This window comes from Melozone crissalis, unplaced genomic scaffold (assembly GCF_028551555.1).
Source record: "Melozone crissalis strain CALT ecotype California unplaced genomic scaffold, PUWL_Pcris_2 ptg000023l_1, whole genome shotgun sequence".
NCBI classification, from domain to species: Eukaryota; Metazoa; Chordata; class Aves; order Passeriformes; family Passerellidae; genus Melozone; species Melozone crissalis.
Window position 1 is genome coordinate 16,595,625 of NW_026535801.1, and position 16,168 is coordinate 16,611,792.

The 16,168-nt window shown below is 37.3% G+C and overlaps 1 protein-coding gene across 2 annotated transcripts in view; it reads right to left on the minus strand.

Annotated features, from left to right (window-relative positions):
* PARD3B (par-3 family cell polarity regulator beta) overlaps positions 1-16,168 on the minus strand; it is a 391,422-nt gene that overhangs the window by 363,138 nt on the left and 12,116 nt on the right. For both annotated transcript variants that reach the window (XM_054278140.1, XM_054278137.1), the window contains exon 2: positions 2,890-2,991. In XM_054278140.1, the coding sequence (XP_054134115.1) occupies positions 2,890-2,991 (102 nt within the window). The remainder of the gene's footprint in view (positions 1-2,889; positions 2,992-16,168) is intronic.

Below are 16,168 nucleotides of genomic sequence, written 5' to 3' on the forward strand. Positions count from 1 at the left end.
TTAACTTAACACAGGCTTTCATTTACATCTTCTTAGCCTCCCCAGGTGTTTGCTAGTATACGAAAACATGATTCCATATAAACATCAGCAGGAAGTCTAGATGGTTATATTAAGTTTATGCATTTCAGACATGTGCCAAGCACCTCCATGAAAGGAAACATTTTGTACTCTATCTTTGACACAGTAAAGAAATTTTCTCAGAACACTTTCTTGCTGAAGAGTTCACTTCAAGTGGGAAATCTGTTAAGAACAGTATACAAAGAGGACTCTATTTATAACTTCAACATTAAAATCAGACAATTTAAATAGCACATTCTTATTCAACTGACAAAATTCGGGGATTTTAATTAATTTATCATTCAGAATATCAGGACATGAACCAATTGCTGGATAATGTGCTGAAGACAAGCTATTTTAAAGCTATTCTACAAAACTATGTCAACTAGCTTTGGACATCCAATTTAGGTCACAGATTATTGCTGAGGCAACAGCAGCAAGAGACTCTCGGCCAGCAGAATTTCCAAAGCATTTTCACATGACATTTTACCAAGCCTATGAAATACTAATTTAGATCTGTTTTATAGGCAATTAAAAAATGCCGCTCTGTCCAGCATAACTGTGCAGTTGACAGCTGCACAGTTGAACTTTGATTAATCTGGAGTTCAAGAGGAAGTCAGGAAGTTAATGTAAGCAGAGCTCAAAACCACTGCCACTCCCAGTGATGGGCATTACACATTCCAGTGCCATTACTTCAGGGCTGGAACTTCACCATTTACTCCGTTTTTTGGTTCCCTCCCATTCATTCACTAATCCACCACAGCACTTGCTGCTTACCTCATGAGTAGTTGTGCTTCCTTAACAGTCTATTGTTAAGGACTGTCAAAAGCTTTTGAAATTCCAAATAAATTATATCTGATAGCACTCTCCCTGTTTTGTTGTCACAGTGAAAGAATTCAATAGATTAGCAAAGACATTTTCCTCTGAAGAAACTGTGCTAATTTACTGCTATCAAAGTATGATCTAGAGCAGATTATCTCTTCAAAAAGCAGCAGCATGTCCTCTGCCACTGAAGAAGAGTTTGATGGTAAGCAGTGCCAAACACACCTTTGGTTAAAGGCATTGAGGTTAAGGGCAAGCTTATTTTTATAGAGAGTGACGGATTTAATGTGAAACTCTGTCACTGGCTTGGATGAACAGCAAAGGATCACAAGGACAAGGGAGCAACAAACCTGTGGCCTATTCATTTACTGCATATACAGATAATCATAACCAAAGGCAAGCAGAGCACAGATAAATGTACCAAAAATTCCTTCATCTATTCAGGGACTTTAAACACCAAATAAGATCGCAGGCCAATCTGACCTGAGCATCTCCTCCCCTTATTGCAAAGCTTAAAAGATCCCCTAGTAGAGATTCTCAGTGTGAAATAACACTGGTGAAGGCTCAAAGACTAACAGGCCCCAGTAAAGCTATCAAAACTATTTGTAAGCCTTTTAGGGCTGGTTCTTTGGTATCAGATCATATCAAACTTTGTAAGTAGGTAGTATGGACAGCTCCTTACACATGCTATGGCCCAATTCCACTCTCAAATGAAAGAATTTTTCAGCCTCTTAGACCAGCAGATCCCCTACAACATTCTCCCTTACTTTAATCAAAAAAATCTGATTTTTCACTGCAGCTGCTCTGTTTAGCAAGTCTCTTATCCCTGTTTCACCAAGCTACTCTGAAGAAAATAAGATGAAAGTGATACATCCCCTGTAATTGAGATATCAGAGGAAGAGAAATTGAGGCGTTTGCTGTACTCCTAAACCACACCAGACCACTTCAAAGAGTAAGATTCAAGTTTCCCAGCGAGTTTTCCCTAAGGCAGCCTCAGAGCCTCACTTAGCACTGTCATAACTGAGGAAGCTTAGACCCACAGCTGTGACCTAGAAACTTATTCAGCTACACGTAGTCAGTGACAGCCACTGACAAGGTATAGCACAGGCTCTGGTCACAAGTTAAAAACTACATGGCATATCAAATATTCTGCACATTGATGCTCACATTTCCACAAGAGCTCCTCTACCATTACTTCAGACAAAATCCTTGGTAAACGTGCTAATTTTCATTAACTAATGAGACCAGCAAAACATTCCTTTGATGTAATATCTCATTTTATGACATCTTATGCTTATGGTTTTATTCTTTATACACAGCTGTTCAATTTCAGAACTCAATCCTTTTGTCTCCAAACACTCCTAAAAAAAAGTCTTAAGGTGTCTTAAGTGTACTTTCAGTAAATATGGACAAGCAAGAAACACAAATATGATAAAAAGAATATATAACAGAGTTCCACTGTTTTTAAACATTCCCACACAAACCACCCTAAAATGACACTGAAGTACACCCTAAACAATTTTCTAAGATACAAAGAAGCAGCATCCCATTAATCATAAGTTCAAGGAGCTGTTCTTGTCATCACAAAATTTGTCCATTTTGTCACTCTCAACCATGACATTTGAATGATTCTCAACAACTTAATTCCATGCAAAGGCAGCGATTATAAAAGATATTTTACATGGCATTTATTTTTAAGTGGCATAAAAAAGAAAAAAATTCTTGTAAAACCCACATTCTTCACCATGGTATTTGAATATAGAAATAAAAGGAAACACAGAACTGCATTAAAAGGTTAAGCCCTAAGTGAACCCTGCTAGGCTTCTCTTCTCACGGCCTGGGTCATATTTCCCACTCCTCCATTCTGCTCCAAAAGGGGAGAGTTACAGCAGTTATGGGCACACGTGTTTAAGAATATTTAACATCCATTTCACCTGCCATATATCCAAGAAATGAGAAAGCAGCATTTGTTACTTGAAAAGACACATAACATTTTCATACAAGCTTTACCTTATCTTTGTCTTCCACAACATCTGCCAGCACATCATCTGGGTCCAGGATTCCTCCATCTGTATACTCCAGGTGGTGAATATTTACCCAGGAAGCTGGATCCTGTAAGACAGATACAAGACTTCTTAACCTACCCTTGCATGATTTCAGTGCTAGCAGACATAGCAGTTGTGCGTCCCACTTATTTTCCACCTACTTCCCTTTATAATCACAAGGTGGAAGATTGGAGCCACTACTCAAAATTGAAACAGAGCAAATGAAAACTGCAGATGAAAAACAAGGCAATACCTACAGAACACTACACAAAAAAAAAATCTTTAAAACATATATTTTGATTTCCTTATCAATCTTTATATAATTTGAATAGTAAATTTATAACAATAAAAATTCTTTTTGTTTTACAATACTTTAAAGATAGAATATTTTTGTTATTATCAGCATAAACAAATACATATATATATGGATTGGCATGCACCCCTCCTGACAGGTTGTGGGGAGGCATATCCATGTATTTTTAGACATATAAAATACATCCATCATTTCTTTCTCTGAGGTGGATAATCCTATTGTGGCAAAAAAAGCGCAAATGAATAAGTAAATTCCAGTTTGCTTTCAGAAATACTCTCAAATTCCAATGCAACACTGTGTACCATATTAACAGGGATCAGATTAATTCTCCAAAACTAATGCTTTCTCCATAGGTTATTAACTCCTTCAATAACCAGGAGTTGAGGCATCACTCCACTGACCCTGAAGCGAGAAGGCTCAGAGTGTATGGCTCAACAGCAAATTCTCCCTGGCAGGAAATACAAAATGAGAGAGCAGACACACAGCCTGTAGCCACTGCCCCAGACTATACCAGCTACCTGTGTACACAACTTCCAAGTGGTATTTATGGCTGAACTGCCTTAGTTAAGACTTATCCTCCTAGGACCGGTTCTTGTGGTTTAATGAGCACATGGCAGCTTAGTGAGTCACAGTGATGTGTGTGAGTACTCTGAGCTATCAGCACTGATGAACACTGCATCTGCTACAGCAAATGAAGAAAGAAAACATGCCTGGTTAGGATTATAAAGCATATTTGAGTCCTCCATCAAATATTATGGAGAGTGGGCAGAATATGCTAAAATTAAGGGCCAGGAAAGGGGCATGCACACACATAGCTTTGAGAAATGTTTCAGAAATGGACAACAAAAGGATGACAACTGATGACCTGCAACTGAGGGTTAAGTGTAACTAGATATAGTACAGCTGTGTAACAACCACACAACTAAGCATCTAAAAGTATGTCAATTTGTAACATGTCCATTTAATCTCTAATTTACCTCTTACTACAGTTATTTCATTTTGCAATGAAATCACCCATTTGTGAAATAGAAAAAGTTTGTTCATTCTAAGTATCACATGCTCAAAATTACAAAGTTTAAGAGTATCAATTAATATGCTTTTTTCCTCTGCAAAGTGATAAAGTGTGGAAAACTATTACAGCTCATATTTCTATCTTTAGGCCCAGGGCTTAGGTATTTTTACCATAACCATAAAACTCTAAGATGAAAAGGCAGGAAAGAAACATACCTTTATGCAATAAATAAGCATGTTAATTGAGATTATACAATTTACCTAATGCAGTTACCTTGGAAAATGAGTATTAGTTTGACCCTACCAATAAAATTACAAAATACGATACTCTGAAACCAGAACACATCAGTAGCTACAGATGATCCTCCTGAACCTTTTAACTAATGCAACCACAAAGCTTTTAATAGTTAACAGCATTAAAACAGCATAATTGAAAATCACTCCTGTTAACTGGACAAACTTCTGTGGCTAACCTATTTGGCTGAAGATACATTAAAACCTGCTGTATTATGCTGCTGAAGTATTAAGAACATAGATGAAGTTTAAAAATACACAGCTGATTAGAATATTTTGCTTTCAGTGTTCACTTCTGTTTGTGATTCAGTAACTGTACCAACAGAGATGAGTCATTGAAACAGAAACAAAGAAAAAACAAGTGCAAAACCCTATTGTCCCAATAGAATGATGCAAGTTGGCAGAACACAAGCTCAAGACACACAGCCACCCTAAACTACATTAAATTTAACAAATTCTTAACCCTCTTTTACTTTGGGCCACAGCAAAAACAGTAATTGAATTATTTTTATTAGTGGCAATATCAAGAGAAAATCTCTAAAAGTTTCAAAGAACAGAAAATGCCATTCCTCACCCATCTTTTGGAACAAGTGTCGCCTATGTAAGATTCTTTAAAAGGAAACAATGACAATTCACACTGAAATACAAGAACTAAAACAGGGCAGGATTCACAGCTTGTTTTGAAAAAAAATACTTAATGGCTTAGCCACATACTGTGGCTCAGGTACACACAGTATGAACACACTACAACCTTCAGATATCAAGGACTCTCCAGTTACAATAACCACCACAGACTAGAGCAAGACTGAATGCTTGCTGCCTCAGAAATAAAAATGTGAATGGCTTCTATTAGCATATAAACTTCATCCCTGAAAGTTAAAAACCCATGCTGGGAACAGGGAGCTTTTCTTGAACTTGTTTGATGAAGCAAACAGTAATGACTGCTAGATAGCCCAGGTTATCATCCACACAGTCACAAAAGTAACAATGGTTCATCTGACCAGCAACTCCACTTGGCCATTCAAAAAGATTTCAAAGTCAGAGAACATTTCCTCTTCTTTCAATGAACTGCAAACACTGCCATGTATTGGATACAATGTATCCATACCAAAAAACTAAACAAACAACAACCAAAAAACAAAAAAACCAACAACTAAAATCTATATATCCATTTCTTCTGTGTTTTCTTTGCTTGCACCAGTAGTCCAGACAGCTTCACTAAATAAAACATTAATATTTTAGAAAACTCATTACTTGAGCCAACCTATTAACTGTTGTCCTCTTATTGCAAAGGTTCCCATACCTTCTTGGTGATTTTTCATGGCCATCTCCTCACAGCACAACCAACAAACTCTATCTCTCTTCACTGCACAACCAACAAACTGCAACTCTTTTGTAGCACTCGTCTTCTTATTGGACACAGCTGTGGCCTGTTAAGGGCAGGCCTGTTCCTAATCTTTGGTGGTTAGTACAGCTGCAACTCCTCAGGTGCGAGACTACCTTCTGCACTATTTTCTTACATGCTATCCCTCCACAATTAACCACCAGCAGACATAACAGTTGAGTATCCAAAATTCCAAGCAGCACCGCATCCACATGCATAAGCACAAACTCACATTTTGCACATTATTTAGAGCTCAAAAGGAGTAGAACAGGTCCAAAATATAACCATGGTACACCCAAGAATCATTATCAGAGAAAATGAAACTTGCTCAGGAAAAGGACTGTCATATTTTAAGGTTCTTATGATTTATTACGATAGAACAATCAAAAGGGGCATCAAGAACACTTCAGGTTTCCATGTGTTTTAGAACTCCTAGGCAGGAGATAGATTGCCTTTCTAAACTAACAGAGTAACGTTATAGTTCATAAAGTATATGAGTGAAAGCCTTGCAAAACAGAGCTTGCTGATTCTACAGTGTCTCCTGAACGGTCAGAGTCAGAACCCAGTAACAGAGATGACAGGCTGTGCGAAGGGTCAGTGCCAGACAGCTTCAACAAAATAACACTTCTCACCTGCTGAAAGCAGCAAATGCTGGAAAACACCCCATTTTTGATCAGGGAAGAGATGGATTAAGAGCATACGTACTTAGCAGGTACTTGCTGAGAACCTATGAATTATAAAGGAAAAGAAGTCTAACAACTGTATTCTAAAATACTAGGACAAGTTTTGGGGTGGTTTTTTAGATGATTGATTTTTATTTCTTTAAGTTTTTTTAACTTGAGATTGAAATTTTATTCTAATGAATGACAGTGTCTAGAATGATTCTTCACTGTATCTTTTTAGTCATCATCATTAAAACTTGATATGCTTAAAAAGAATTACTTAAGTTTTGAAAAATAAAAAAACTCTTGTGAAAATAAAACACTAATAGAGCCTGGAAGCTCTGGGCAGCAATCAGGTATGATTATCTGAATCTATTTGTGCTCCTAAATTCTCTCCTGTTAGGAAGTTGATCTTGAAGAAAAACTATGGTTCCAAAAAATCCTAGCATCACAAGTGGGGAGAAGCTCTCTTACTGCACAGTACATAGCCCCTAGGCAGAAATTCGGCTGAGGCACAAACTTGTAACAATCTACGTAAAGAAGATGTATGACTAAGTTACCTGGTATAATTCATAACAGCACTTGGCAAATGAATATTGAACAGTTACTCTGATGTGCATTTTACCTTAGGGTGCGAGTCATGTTTGTGTTTAACATCAAGCCACTTAAAAGCTGTTTATCATCATTTCCTTTATGTGTGGGAGAACACTTGAGGAATTACTATGCAAATATTTACCAAATGTTAAATTAAAGCCAGGTCACACGAATGCACAAGTGCAATGTAGGCAGAGAAGTGACATAAATTTTAAAAAATGGGCTTGACATTCATTTTGTCACACAATCCTGACTTAGCTGTTGTCATCTAATACAACACCATCACTGTTCAAATAGTCTAAAACAGGTTCAAGAATGCTACACATTTATTTTCAGTCAACATATTCACTCAAATGAAAAACCAATCCATTTATAATTAAAGCACTCATTTATTGTTAGTTTTTTAAATAAATCAATAAATCCACAATTTTTTGTATCAGAAAGTTGGAGTGCATTCTTGATTCTTTTTGTTCCCAACTCCAATAGAAAAGTACCAGTCTCCTTTTCTGAAAGCTAAGCAACAGATGTTAGAAAGCTAAGCAATAGATGTTAGAATCCACACTGGGTATTTCTCACTGTTAATGAACAAGAGAATCCAAACAACTTTAAATATGTTTCAACTGACCATCAATAAAATAAACACCACCACTTAATGATTTCACAATTAATTATTGTTTAATGCTGTATTTTGTTCCACTGTGCAGAACGCATAAAATTAATAGCAAACCCTCTACTGGAATTTTTAATTTAATATAGTAACAATGGGATGCACTTAAAAAAATCAGAAATAGGACTGACTTAAAATTGCTCCTTGTGCTGATATTTCTGAAGTACCTCCACATCAATGCTTCACTAGAGCAAAAAGACTCCAATGAAATACAGCATTAAATTGGAAATCATATATGCCTGTTCCACATACGCAACAAGGGAATAAATGTTAGGCCAAACTTGGCGGAAGGAGAGGCCTCTGGTCATATTGTTTTCCGTGACTTAGACAGCAAAAGTAAAACTAAAAATCCCATAATCATAAAATATTTTCTGATAAAGAGATATTTTAGGTTAAGGTCAGTAAAAGAGATCTTCTACCCCTTCTCATTTTTCAATTCTAAATTGCAATGTGATGCATTACCTCAATATATTAAGTACAATTTAATGATTTCTATAAGCATTTTAAGGGTACACAGTGTAACCTCATTACACAGAGCCAAGCAGCACTAAGTATTAGTTACTCTCAGACCACAGCTTGGGGAGCAGAGCACAAAAAGCAGCTTGGAGAGGAACATATGGATGAGATTGTTCACAGCCTCAAACCTGATCTCAAAATCCTTCTCAAAGTTTATCACTGCATTAGACGAGCCTTAAGCATTTTTGGTTTGCTCACCAAAACCACCTCCAAACAAGCCTGAAACGGTACTTTATTCAAATTTCATCTCAACTGCCACCAACAGGGATGTCATCTTCAACTGTAGTAGAGATGGGGGTCTGTTTTTACAGCAATATGAATACTGAGTTTCCAAAATCAAGAACTGATCACAAAGCAAGCATTGCACACTACAGACTATCACAATCTGGAGCTGAACAGTTAGAGCTCAGCAACAACATAACATGCATGCATTGATGTCGTTGTACAGCCTAAGACAAACCCAAAGGAAAAAACCAAATGCCCCAATATGCATCACACCCCATCCTTACAGCAGGCAAACAACCACCACTTCTACTCTCTTCATATGTACAAATGTAGAATTGTATCACTGCATACAATATTGTAAGTTACAGACATAACAATTTTATGGAATAAAAGGAGCCACAAGAAGTTTCTGTAAGAACCAAGGATGAACAGGTATCTGCACAAGAGATGAAGTCCATTCCAGACATTACTGAATGCAGCAATTCCTGGCACAGACCTGGCCTGAATAAGCCTCCCTATATGATGTCCATGAGTATACATCATACACACATATATATATTTACACACACACACACACTTGGAACTGATTACAAATTGGGTCTTCTTTTCACAAACTTCAAAAAATAAAGTAATATTTAGGTTTCATTGCTCTGGAAGCTTCCAGAGTTTAGTTTACATTACACATAACAGAGGACGTTACAAGCTCATATTTTTAGGTCTCACTGTTGAAAAAATAAATTCTTACCTCTAATTAATTACATTGTCTCTATAGCATAGCATTAACCAACACATTTTTAACCCTTTCCAGTTAGAAATTCAAAAGCAGCAGAAATCTTTAAGATAATACAAGGAAGAGAAACATGCTACAACACAGTGAGATAGTAAAAAAATTCCTCATGTATTTCATAGTGCTATTGTTCTCCTTCACCAACACTCTGACTCTGCTTGTATTAGAAGTGAAAATGCTGCAAGATGCTAGATAGAAGATAAAACTTCTTTATAGCCTTCTACCAGCTGGAGTGACACACATTCTCTCAAGTTATTAATATTAAAGAAAGATCTATACTGAGTGAGCTCAAGGACAGAAATTAAAGCTGAGGCAAGGGCAAAGGACAAGGTAGTCTGCTCTGAGAGAAACTACTTTTAAGCATCCAGAAATAAAGCTACAGAACACACAGAAGGCCATACAGCAGAAATAGTCTTAGAAAGGTGACTGTAAGGGATGCTTCCTAATCTGTCCTCCAGATGAAATAAAGTACTATAAAAATAAAGCTGCACAGGAAAGGATCTTCGGAGAGGAATTCACCCTTAACTGGAGGGGTGATGGGGAACAGAAAAAAGTTCATTGCAAGCAATCAAACTTGTGAGTACATGGAAGACAAAGCTCTTCCCTTTTCACAATAAATTTAGCAGGTCTAACAAGCTTTCAAACCTCATGCCAAAACATGATCACAAGAGGTAATGCCAGTCTAAGTTGTTATTCCCATGATGCTTTGCTTCTGACCAAAGCACACATTTTTATTTTTTTAGATCGGTTAGGAAGTTTTCTTCACACAGTAAGATAACACAGAAGAAGTTTTACTCCTAAAGGAATAAATTAAATATTCAAGTATGAGGTGAATTAAAGATTATTTTCTTTAAAAAAACCAAATTTCTCCTACTATTTAGAAGGATCTCTTTTCAAACTATAGTAGAGGAAATTATTCCCTATAAGCAAGCTATTTAAAAAATTAAATCTCATTCTATGTATTTTCACGCATACTAAATCTTTGTTCAGAGTCATTCATTTTATCTATTAATACTAATTGTGGAAAATGTCATCTTCCCTCAAGCACTTCTTTTTTCCAATCATGATGAGATGTGATAAAACCAAATGGTACAAAGTAGAAAAGGAATTCTGAAAACACAGTAATTTACATAAGATCACTTTAAATATTCAGGTTTTAAAGTTTCTGTCTTTGAAGGCACTAAAAACCTGATGTCAAAAGGGGAACTAATCAGATTGGGTCAGCAGAGAAACACTGAGTTTATATCAGAGCACTTACAGTTTTTGCACAGTCTGGTCACACTGCCTTCCTGGCCCTGAAGGATGGCAAGAGCACAAAACAGACAACCAAACAACTCATGCATGAAGCCAGTGGACTGCCACAGATTTGCACCAAAAACAATCTGTTACCAATCCTGAAAAAAGCAGAAAAATCCTCTCTTGCTCTTCCCAGGCACAGTGAACAACTAAAAAGCACAGTTTCCCTTTCGTTTTTGAAATGAGGCCTAACACAGCACAAGTACAGCTCACCACTAGCTTCATCATTGACATGCTAAATTGTCCAAAATACCATTAGTCAATCCCTAGTCACCAGAGGGACCCAGAATATTTCTTGATCTTAAGCCATCTTCAAATTATTATGCTCTAAGAAATTAACAGGACCAAGTATCACCATGACTAGGAGTCAAAACACAACAGCAAGGACTGATGACCACTTCTGTCTTCATCTGTTCTTTTCACACCACCATATACCAAACTTCATTTTGGAGGTATAAAACTCATCCTTTTTGCACTTTTTTCCTTCTGATTCATTTTCATGTACAGTTAACACATTGTTGTCCTTGGGAAGACAGAAACTCAAACAGGTACTGGTTATAAGAGCCACTTCATTACAGCAGGATGGGCTTAGATATCTAACAGAGAGCTCTTGAGTCAAGATGTGAGCTACAAGGAACCTGGTACACAGGTTATATACACAGTTGCATCTGTTAAAAATGTCCCAGATTACACTTGAAGATAAAGATCCTGACCTGAGACCCCAGTAGACAAACCACAGAACATGAATACAGTGGAAGTTCTTCACACAGGCTATAAAAACAAGGGGAGCACAGTGAAAAGGATCCTCCCACTTGAGTCACTTGACACTTGCATACTGTAGGTCACAGCAGAATGAAGGACAGTGAGACTCTTCTGGCTCTCAGAGATAGTTTTGGCAAAGAGGGACAAGAGGATTTCTTGTCCTTTAGCCATCTTTAAATTATTATGTTTTGAGAAATGACTAGGACTATGTACTAATAATAAAGTCTTCATTTTCCACAAGGCAGAGAAGGTACTTCACTGTAATCAGAAAGGAAAACGAAGAGAGTTGGCTTATCCTGACAGTTGGATATGCAGGGGGGAAAAAATACCTATTTCCCATATTCAGTTTGAGGAAGAAAACAGAAAAAGCTGCTCCTAATCCCCCTATCATGGAATTCTGTTTGTCAGAGTACAGATATATAAATCCAGAAAGATTTATATATCTGTACTCTGACAAACAGATTATTTCAATTGACACTCCAACTTGTCCTTGACTTGCAGCATTAGAACCCTTCAAAAATAAGAGCATTCTTATTTTACACTGAATCTGAATGAAAAAAACACTCTCTGAATATAGCTGTCTGAATATTACCTGAATAAAGCAGGATGAAGAGAATATATCAGCAGAGGATCACATAGTCCACCTTTACATTACACTCCAACATTTAAGAAGACCATATAAGCCTGTTTTAGTTTTACAAAGAAAGCTGGAGATACACATGTAGACAGAGGTCTACACACTGCACTTTTAACAACCAGCCAAAACCTCCCCTTCAAAACCTCAGTTAAAAGTGGAGCACACTGTATGCCAGGCACTGAATCCAAGACAACTACACAAATGTAAGAATATAAGTACAAACTGATCTTCAGTTATCAACTAAGAATATCCTTTAGCTTTTCACGTCCATTAGATTAGACCGCTTCAACAATGCAGAAACACAAAAGACTCAACCTTGTGCAAATTAGCATAAAAATTCCAGAACAAAACACCTCTAGATAAACCTACAAGATTTGAAGGCTTACCTTTCATATCCCAAGTCCTCTATGTCAAATATGATCTACAATATTCAGAGTAGCATTGTTATGTTAATAAGCAAACTGCTTCTCAGCTCCAGGCACCTGGCAAGTAATTAATTAGCACTGCATCTGGCTTTTTGTTTGATTGCCTAAAGGTAACACAGGGGGGGCTAAAGACCACAGCCATGATTTCTTAAAATTCAACATTAAGTGAGCAGACAGAAGTATAAAGCTACTCCTTCAAACCTCATTTTTCACATAGAAATGAGAAGGGGGAAAAAAGTAAGAAAGGCATGTGTGTAAGAGCAGCGTATTTCAGAAGTGAAGTCCAGGTTAAGTGAGTGAACAATGCTGTTATTCTGCCAACAAAAACTGATAATCCTTTAAATTCAAATCATTCAGTACAGCTACAGATAAAAACAAGGCTGGCTGCAAATTAACACAATTCAAGTCTGTAACAAACTCAGCACTGAAGGATACCAGATCTTCAACAAAAAATGATAAATGATTCGCATCTCCAAGGGCAGCCAGCACTTCAGCACTGCATCTAGAAACCATCTAAGATTGTTTTATTTACAACTGTTGGGCCTTTCTTTGATAAAGTGATTAATGCATTTGCAGCTGACACAGGACTGCTTATCAGAAGCAGCTGAGAGCTTCAAAGATGTGATTGAGTAACACCAGACTCTAAACAAAACTGAATACAAATGCTTGTTAGACAATGCAGACCAAGCATGCTGGAATCCTGTCAAACTTTTAACATAAACTGAGCTTTAGATAAAGGTCAAGTGAGAAAATAATTGCAGTAAACTATAGGAGAATATCCTTAATTCCTCACAGAAAGCCATTGGGTATTTTCAGGAATTCCACAGAGAACAGGAAGACTTTTCTGCTGGAGTACCACCCTATTTCCTGCATGAGTCAATCACCAACCAGAGACTGGGGAGGAATTTTGCCAAAGACTGCCAGATTTGTAGTGTCAGTAGGAGTCAGACTACCACTCCCTTCTCACACATCCAAAGCTGTTCCATTCCAGAAATGCCACCAATTCTCACTGGTACCACTGCCCACATCAACATCAACTCTCCCCATGGTACCTCCTAGCAGGCTCAGCTCACTGGTGTCCTTATAGAGGAGTTAAGTGTGGACCAAGGCTCTCTTTGCTCACTCAGAGAAAATACATGACCTTTCACAGTACATTCAGTGACTGTCTTCCAAAACCAAGCCATAAGGAACAATCGTAGATCCAGTGCTGTAAAGATGCTGAGACAGCCAGGGTAGTTTTAAATTTTCAAAGCAATAGAACATGTAAGTAGACTCCCTGTGAGGCAGAAGTAAGTTCATTACAAATGAAAACAAAAAGGGGGGGGGGGAAGAAAAAAATTGTGAAGGGTGGTAGTGAAAAGTAATAGACTCAAAATTGGTTGTGCAGGGAGGGAAACAGAGGAGTTTAACCGTACAGGTGTTGGAGCAAGGTTTGCAGATCTGTACTAGAGAATGTTGTAACCTATTTCCGTCTCATGTGAAACACTAAATGAATCAGATTCTCTCCTCCCTTTACTTCTCAGGAGAAAACACAATTGGGTCAATAATATTCTGAAGGCACAACTAACAGTCAACCACTGCCTAACTCCATAAAGCCTAGTCAGCTTCAGTGGTTCTGACTACTGCTTGAAAGAAAATAATCTGGAAGTTTAAGAAATAATATAAATATTTAGCAGTTCAATATTACACTGTGGGTATTATTATATAACCTGCCTTATTTTGTGCTGTATTAATAAAATTCATATTATCACAGTACAACATGGGTAAGTTTTAGTATTTGACTTCCAAGATAAAGCAAATATACCTGGTAAACAGCTGAAACAACCTCTACCTTTAAAAATATTGCCAAAGCCAAGTGATGGAACTGGATGAAATGCAAACAAGGCTTCTGAGAACAACTTCCACCTTCACCTGACTGATATACAGAACATGCCAGAATAATTACATCAGCAACACTAAATGCCATATACCTAACCTCAATGCATGAAGGGGATTTTGGCCAGATAAAAAACAGTGAAGAGAGTGAGATTATCCACTTTTTCATCGAAATTTAATACTACTAATTAAGGGTGCATAAGGGTTTGCCCTGCCCTTATCCCAAAGGGCTGCTTTCTTCTGGTATTCTAAGTGTCTTCAGGAAAAAAGAATCACAAGAGCTGGGAAGAAACACCTTCACAGGTTTCAGAGGAAGAAAGAAGGCAGCACCAAAAAGTTACCACAAAACAACTGACAGGTCTAAGTAGGCCAAGTACAACATTTAGCCCAAATGTGAAAAATGACACCCGAGGCACATGTTCCAGTTACTGTTTGGTAGCAACTTTCTCCAACCCATAGGTTGCAAGGGGGCCACATGGAAAAAAAAACCCTCCTTACAGAAGCTTAATCCAGCCAGTACAACCCCACAATAGAGTAAAAATGAAAACAGCTGGTAAGCAAACTTGTTTAAATGCTGTACTTGCATATATTTTGCATCCATCCTGAGATGCCATTACAACCTTCATTTTCATTTGCAGCTTGATGCCACCCATGATTGCTGATGAGGCCAAGTTACTTTTCAGTCAGCTACCTCATTCATTCTCTTTGGGCTCCAGAACTGTACCCACACACATTAACTCCACATATTATGCCATGCTTAAGCACCAGCAGAAATAAAATAAAACAAAGATCTACTGAAAATGCCTACAGCCAATTGGACATACCATAGCCATTACTCACAAGAAAGCTCAACCCTAAGCATGTTATAGGAACCTTTTGGCACAATGCACTGTCAATAGGACTTGCAGAGTAACAGCTCCCTGCTCAGTCAGGGATGATCAGACCTGGTTCCCAACTCTCACACACAAAAACAGGTAGAGAGCTGGTTGGTGACAAGTTCAGCCACAAGATGCTGAAAGCTTTTCAGCAAAGTAATTTGATCTACTTCCACTAAATTTTATCACCATATGCAGTGCCTGAAAAGGAAACCAGCATATACAATGAAGCAGTTCATTCCCTTATTTAAATGGTTACTAAGGACATTGCCAATGTCAGTTAATAAAAAAAAATATAACATCAGAATTTACTGATCTAATGCTCACAAAATAAGTGATTTGGACTCCTACAGAACCTGCAACAGTTTTGGCTGCATTATTAAAAAGGTATCTCTTACACTAACTATGATTTCAGGTTCAAAAACAAAAACACACAGAAAACTCCAAGAAAAACAGCCTGAAAATCCATTAAGTCTGCTTCAGCTTACAACACTATTTAAGAGTTTGATCATTAAACTGTAGCTTGTATCTTTCACTATGAACTCAAGCATCATGAAAATACATGATTCAACCTCACCACTCACAAGTTAAATCTAGTTTTTTCCTCTCAGTCAAAAGAAACTCCATTCCACAAAACCTCCTTCATAAAATTTTTTCTTGCCAGATTGCAGAATAGTATTTTTTCACTAACAAGAACCACTAGCATGAAACTTATCACACACAAGATGTTTCAAAACTGAAGCAACAACATTTTGCAGAATGTTAATAGTCCACTACAATCTATTTCAAAACTACTTTGGTCTGCACCACAGCATGTGGAACTAAGACCCTCACTGTCAAGTCTGCTTATGAACATCAGCATCCTGGATTTTGCTACATGATCAAGTTGGGTTTTTTTTACTCTAAAATCCATATTGATAA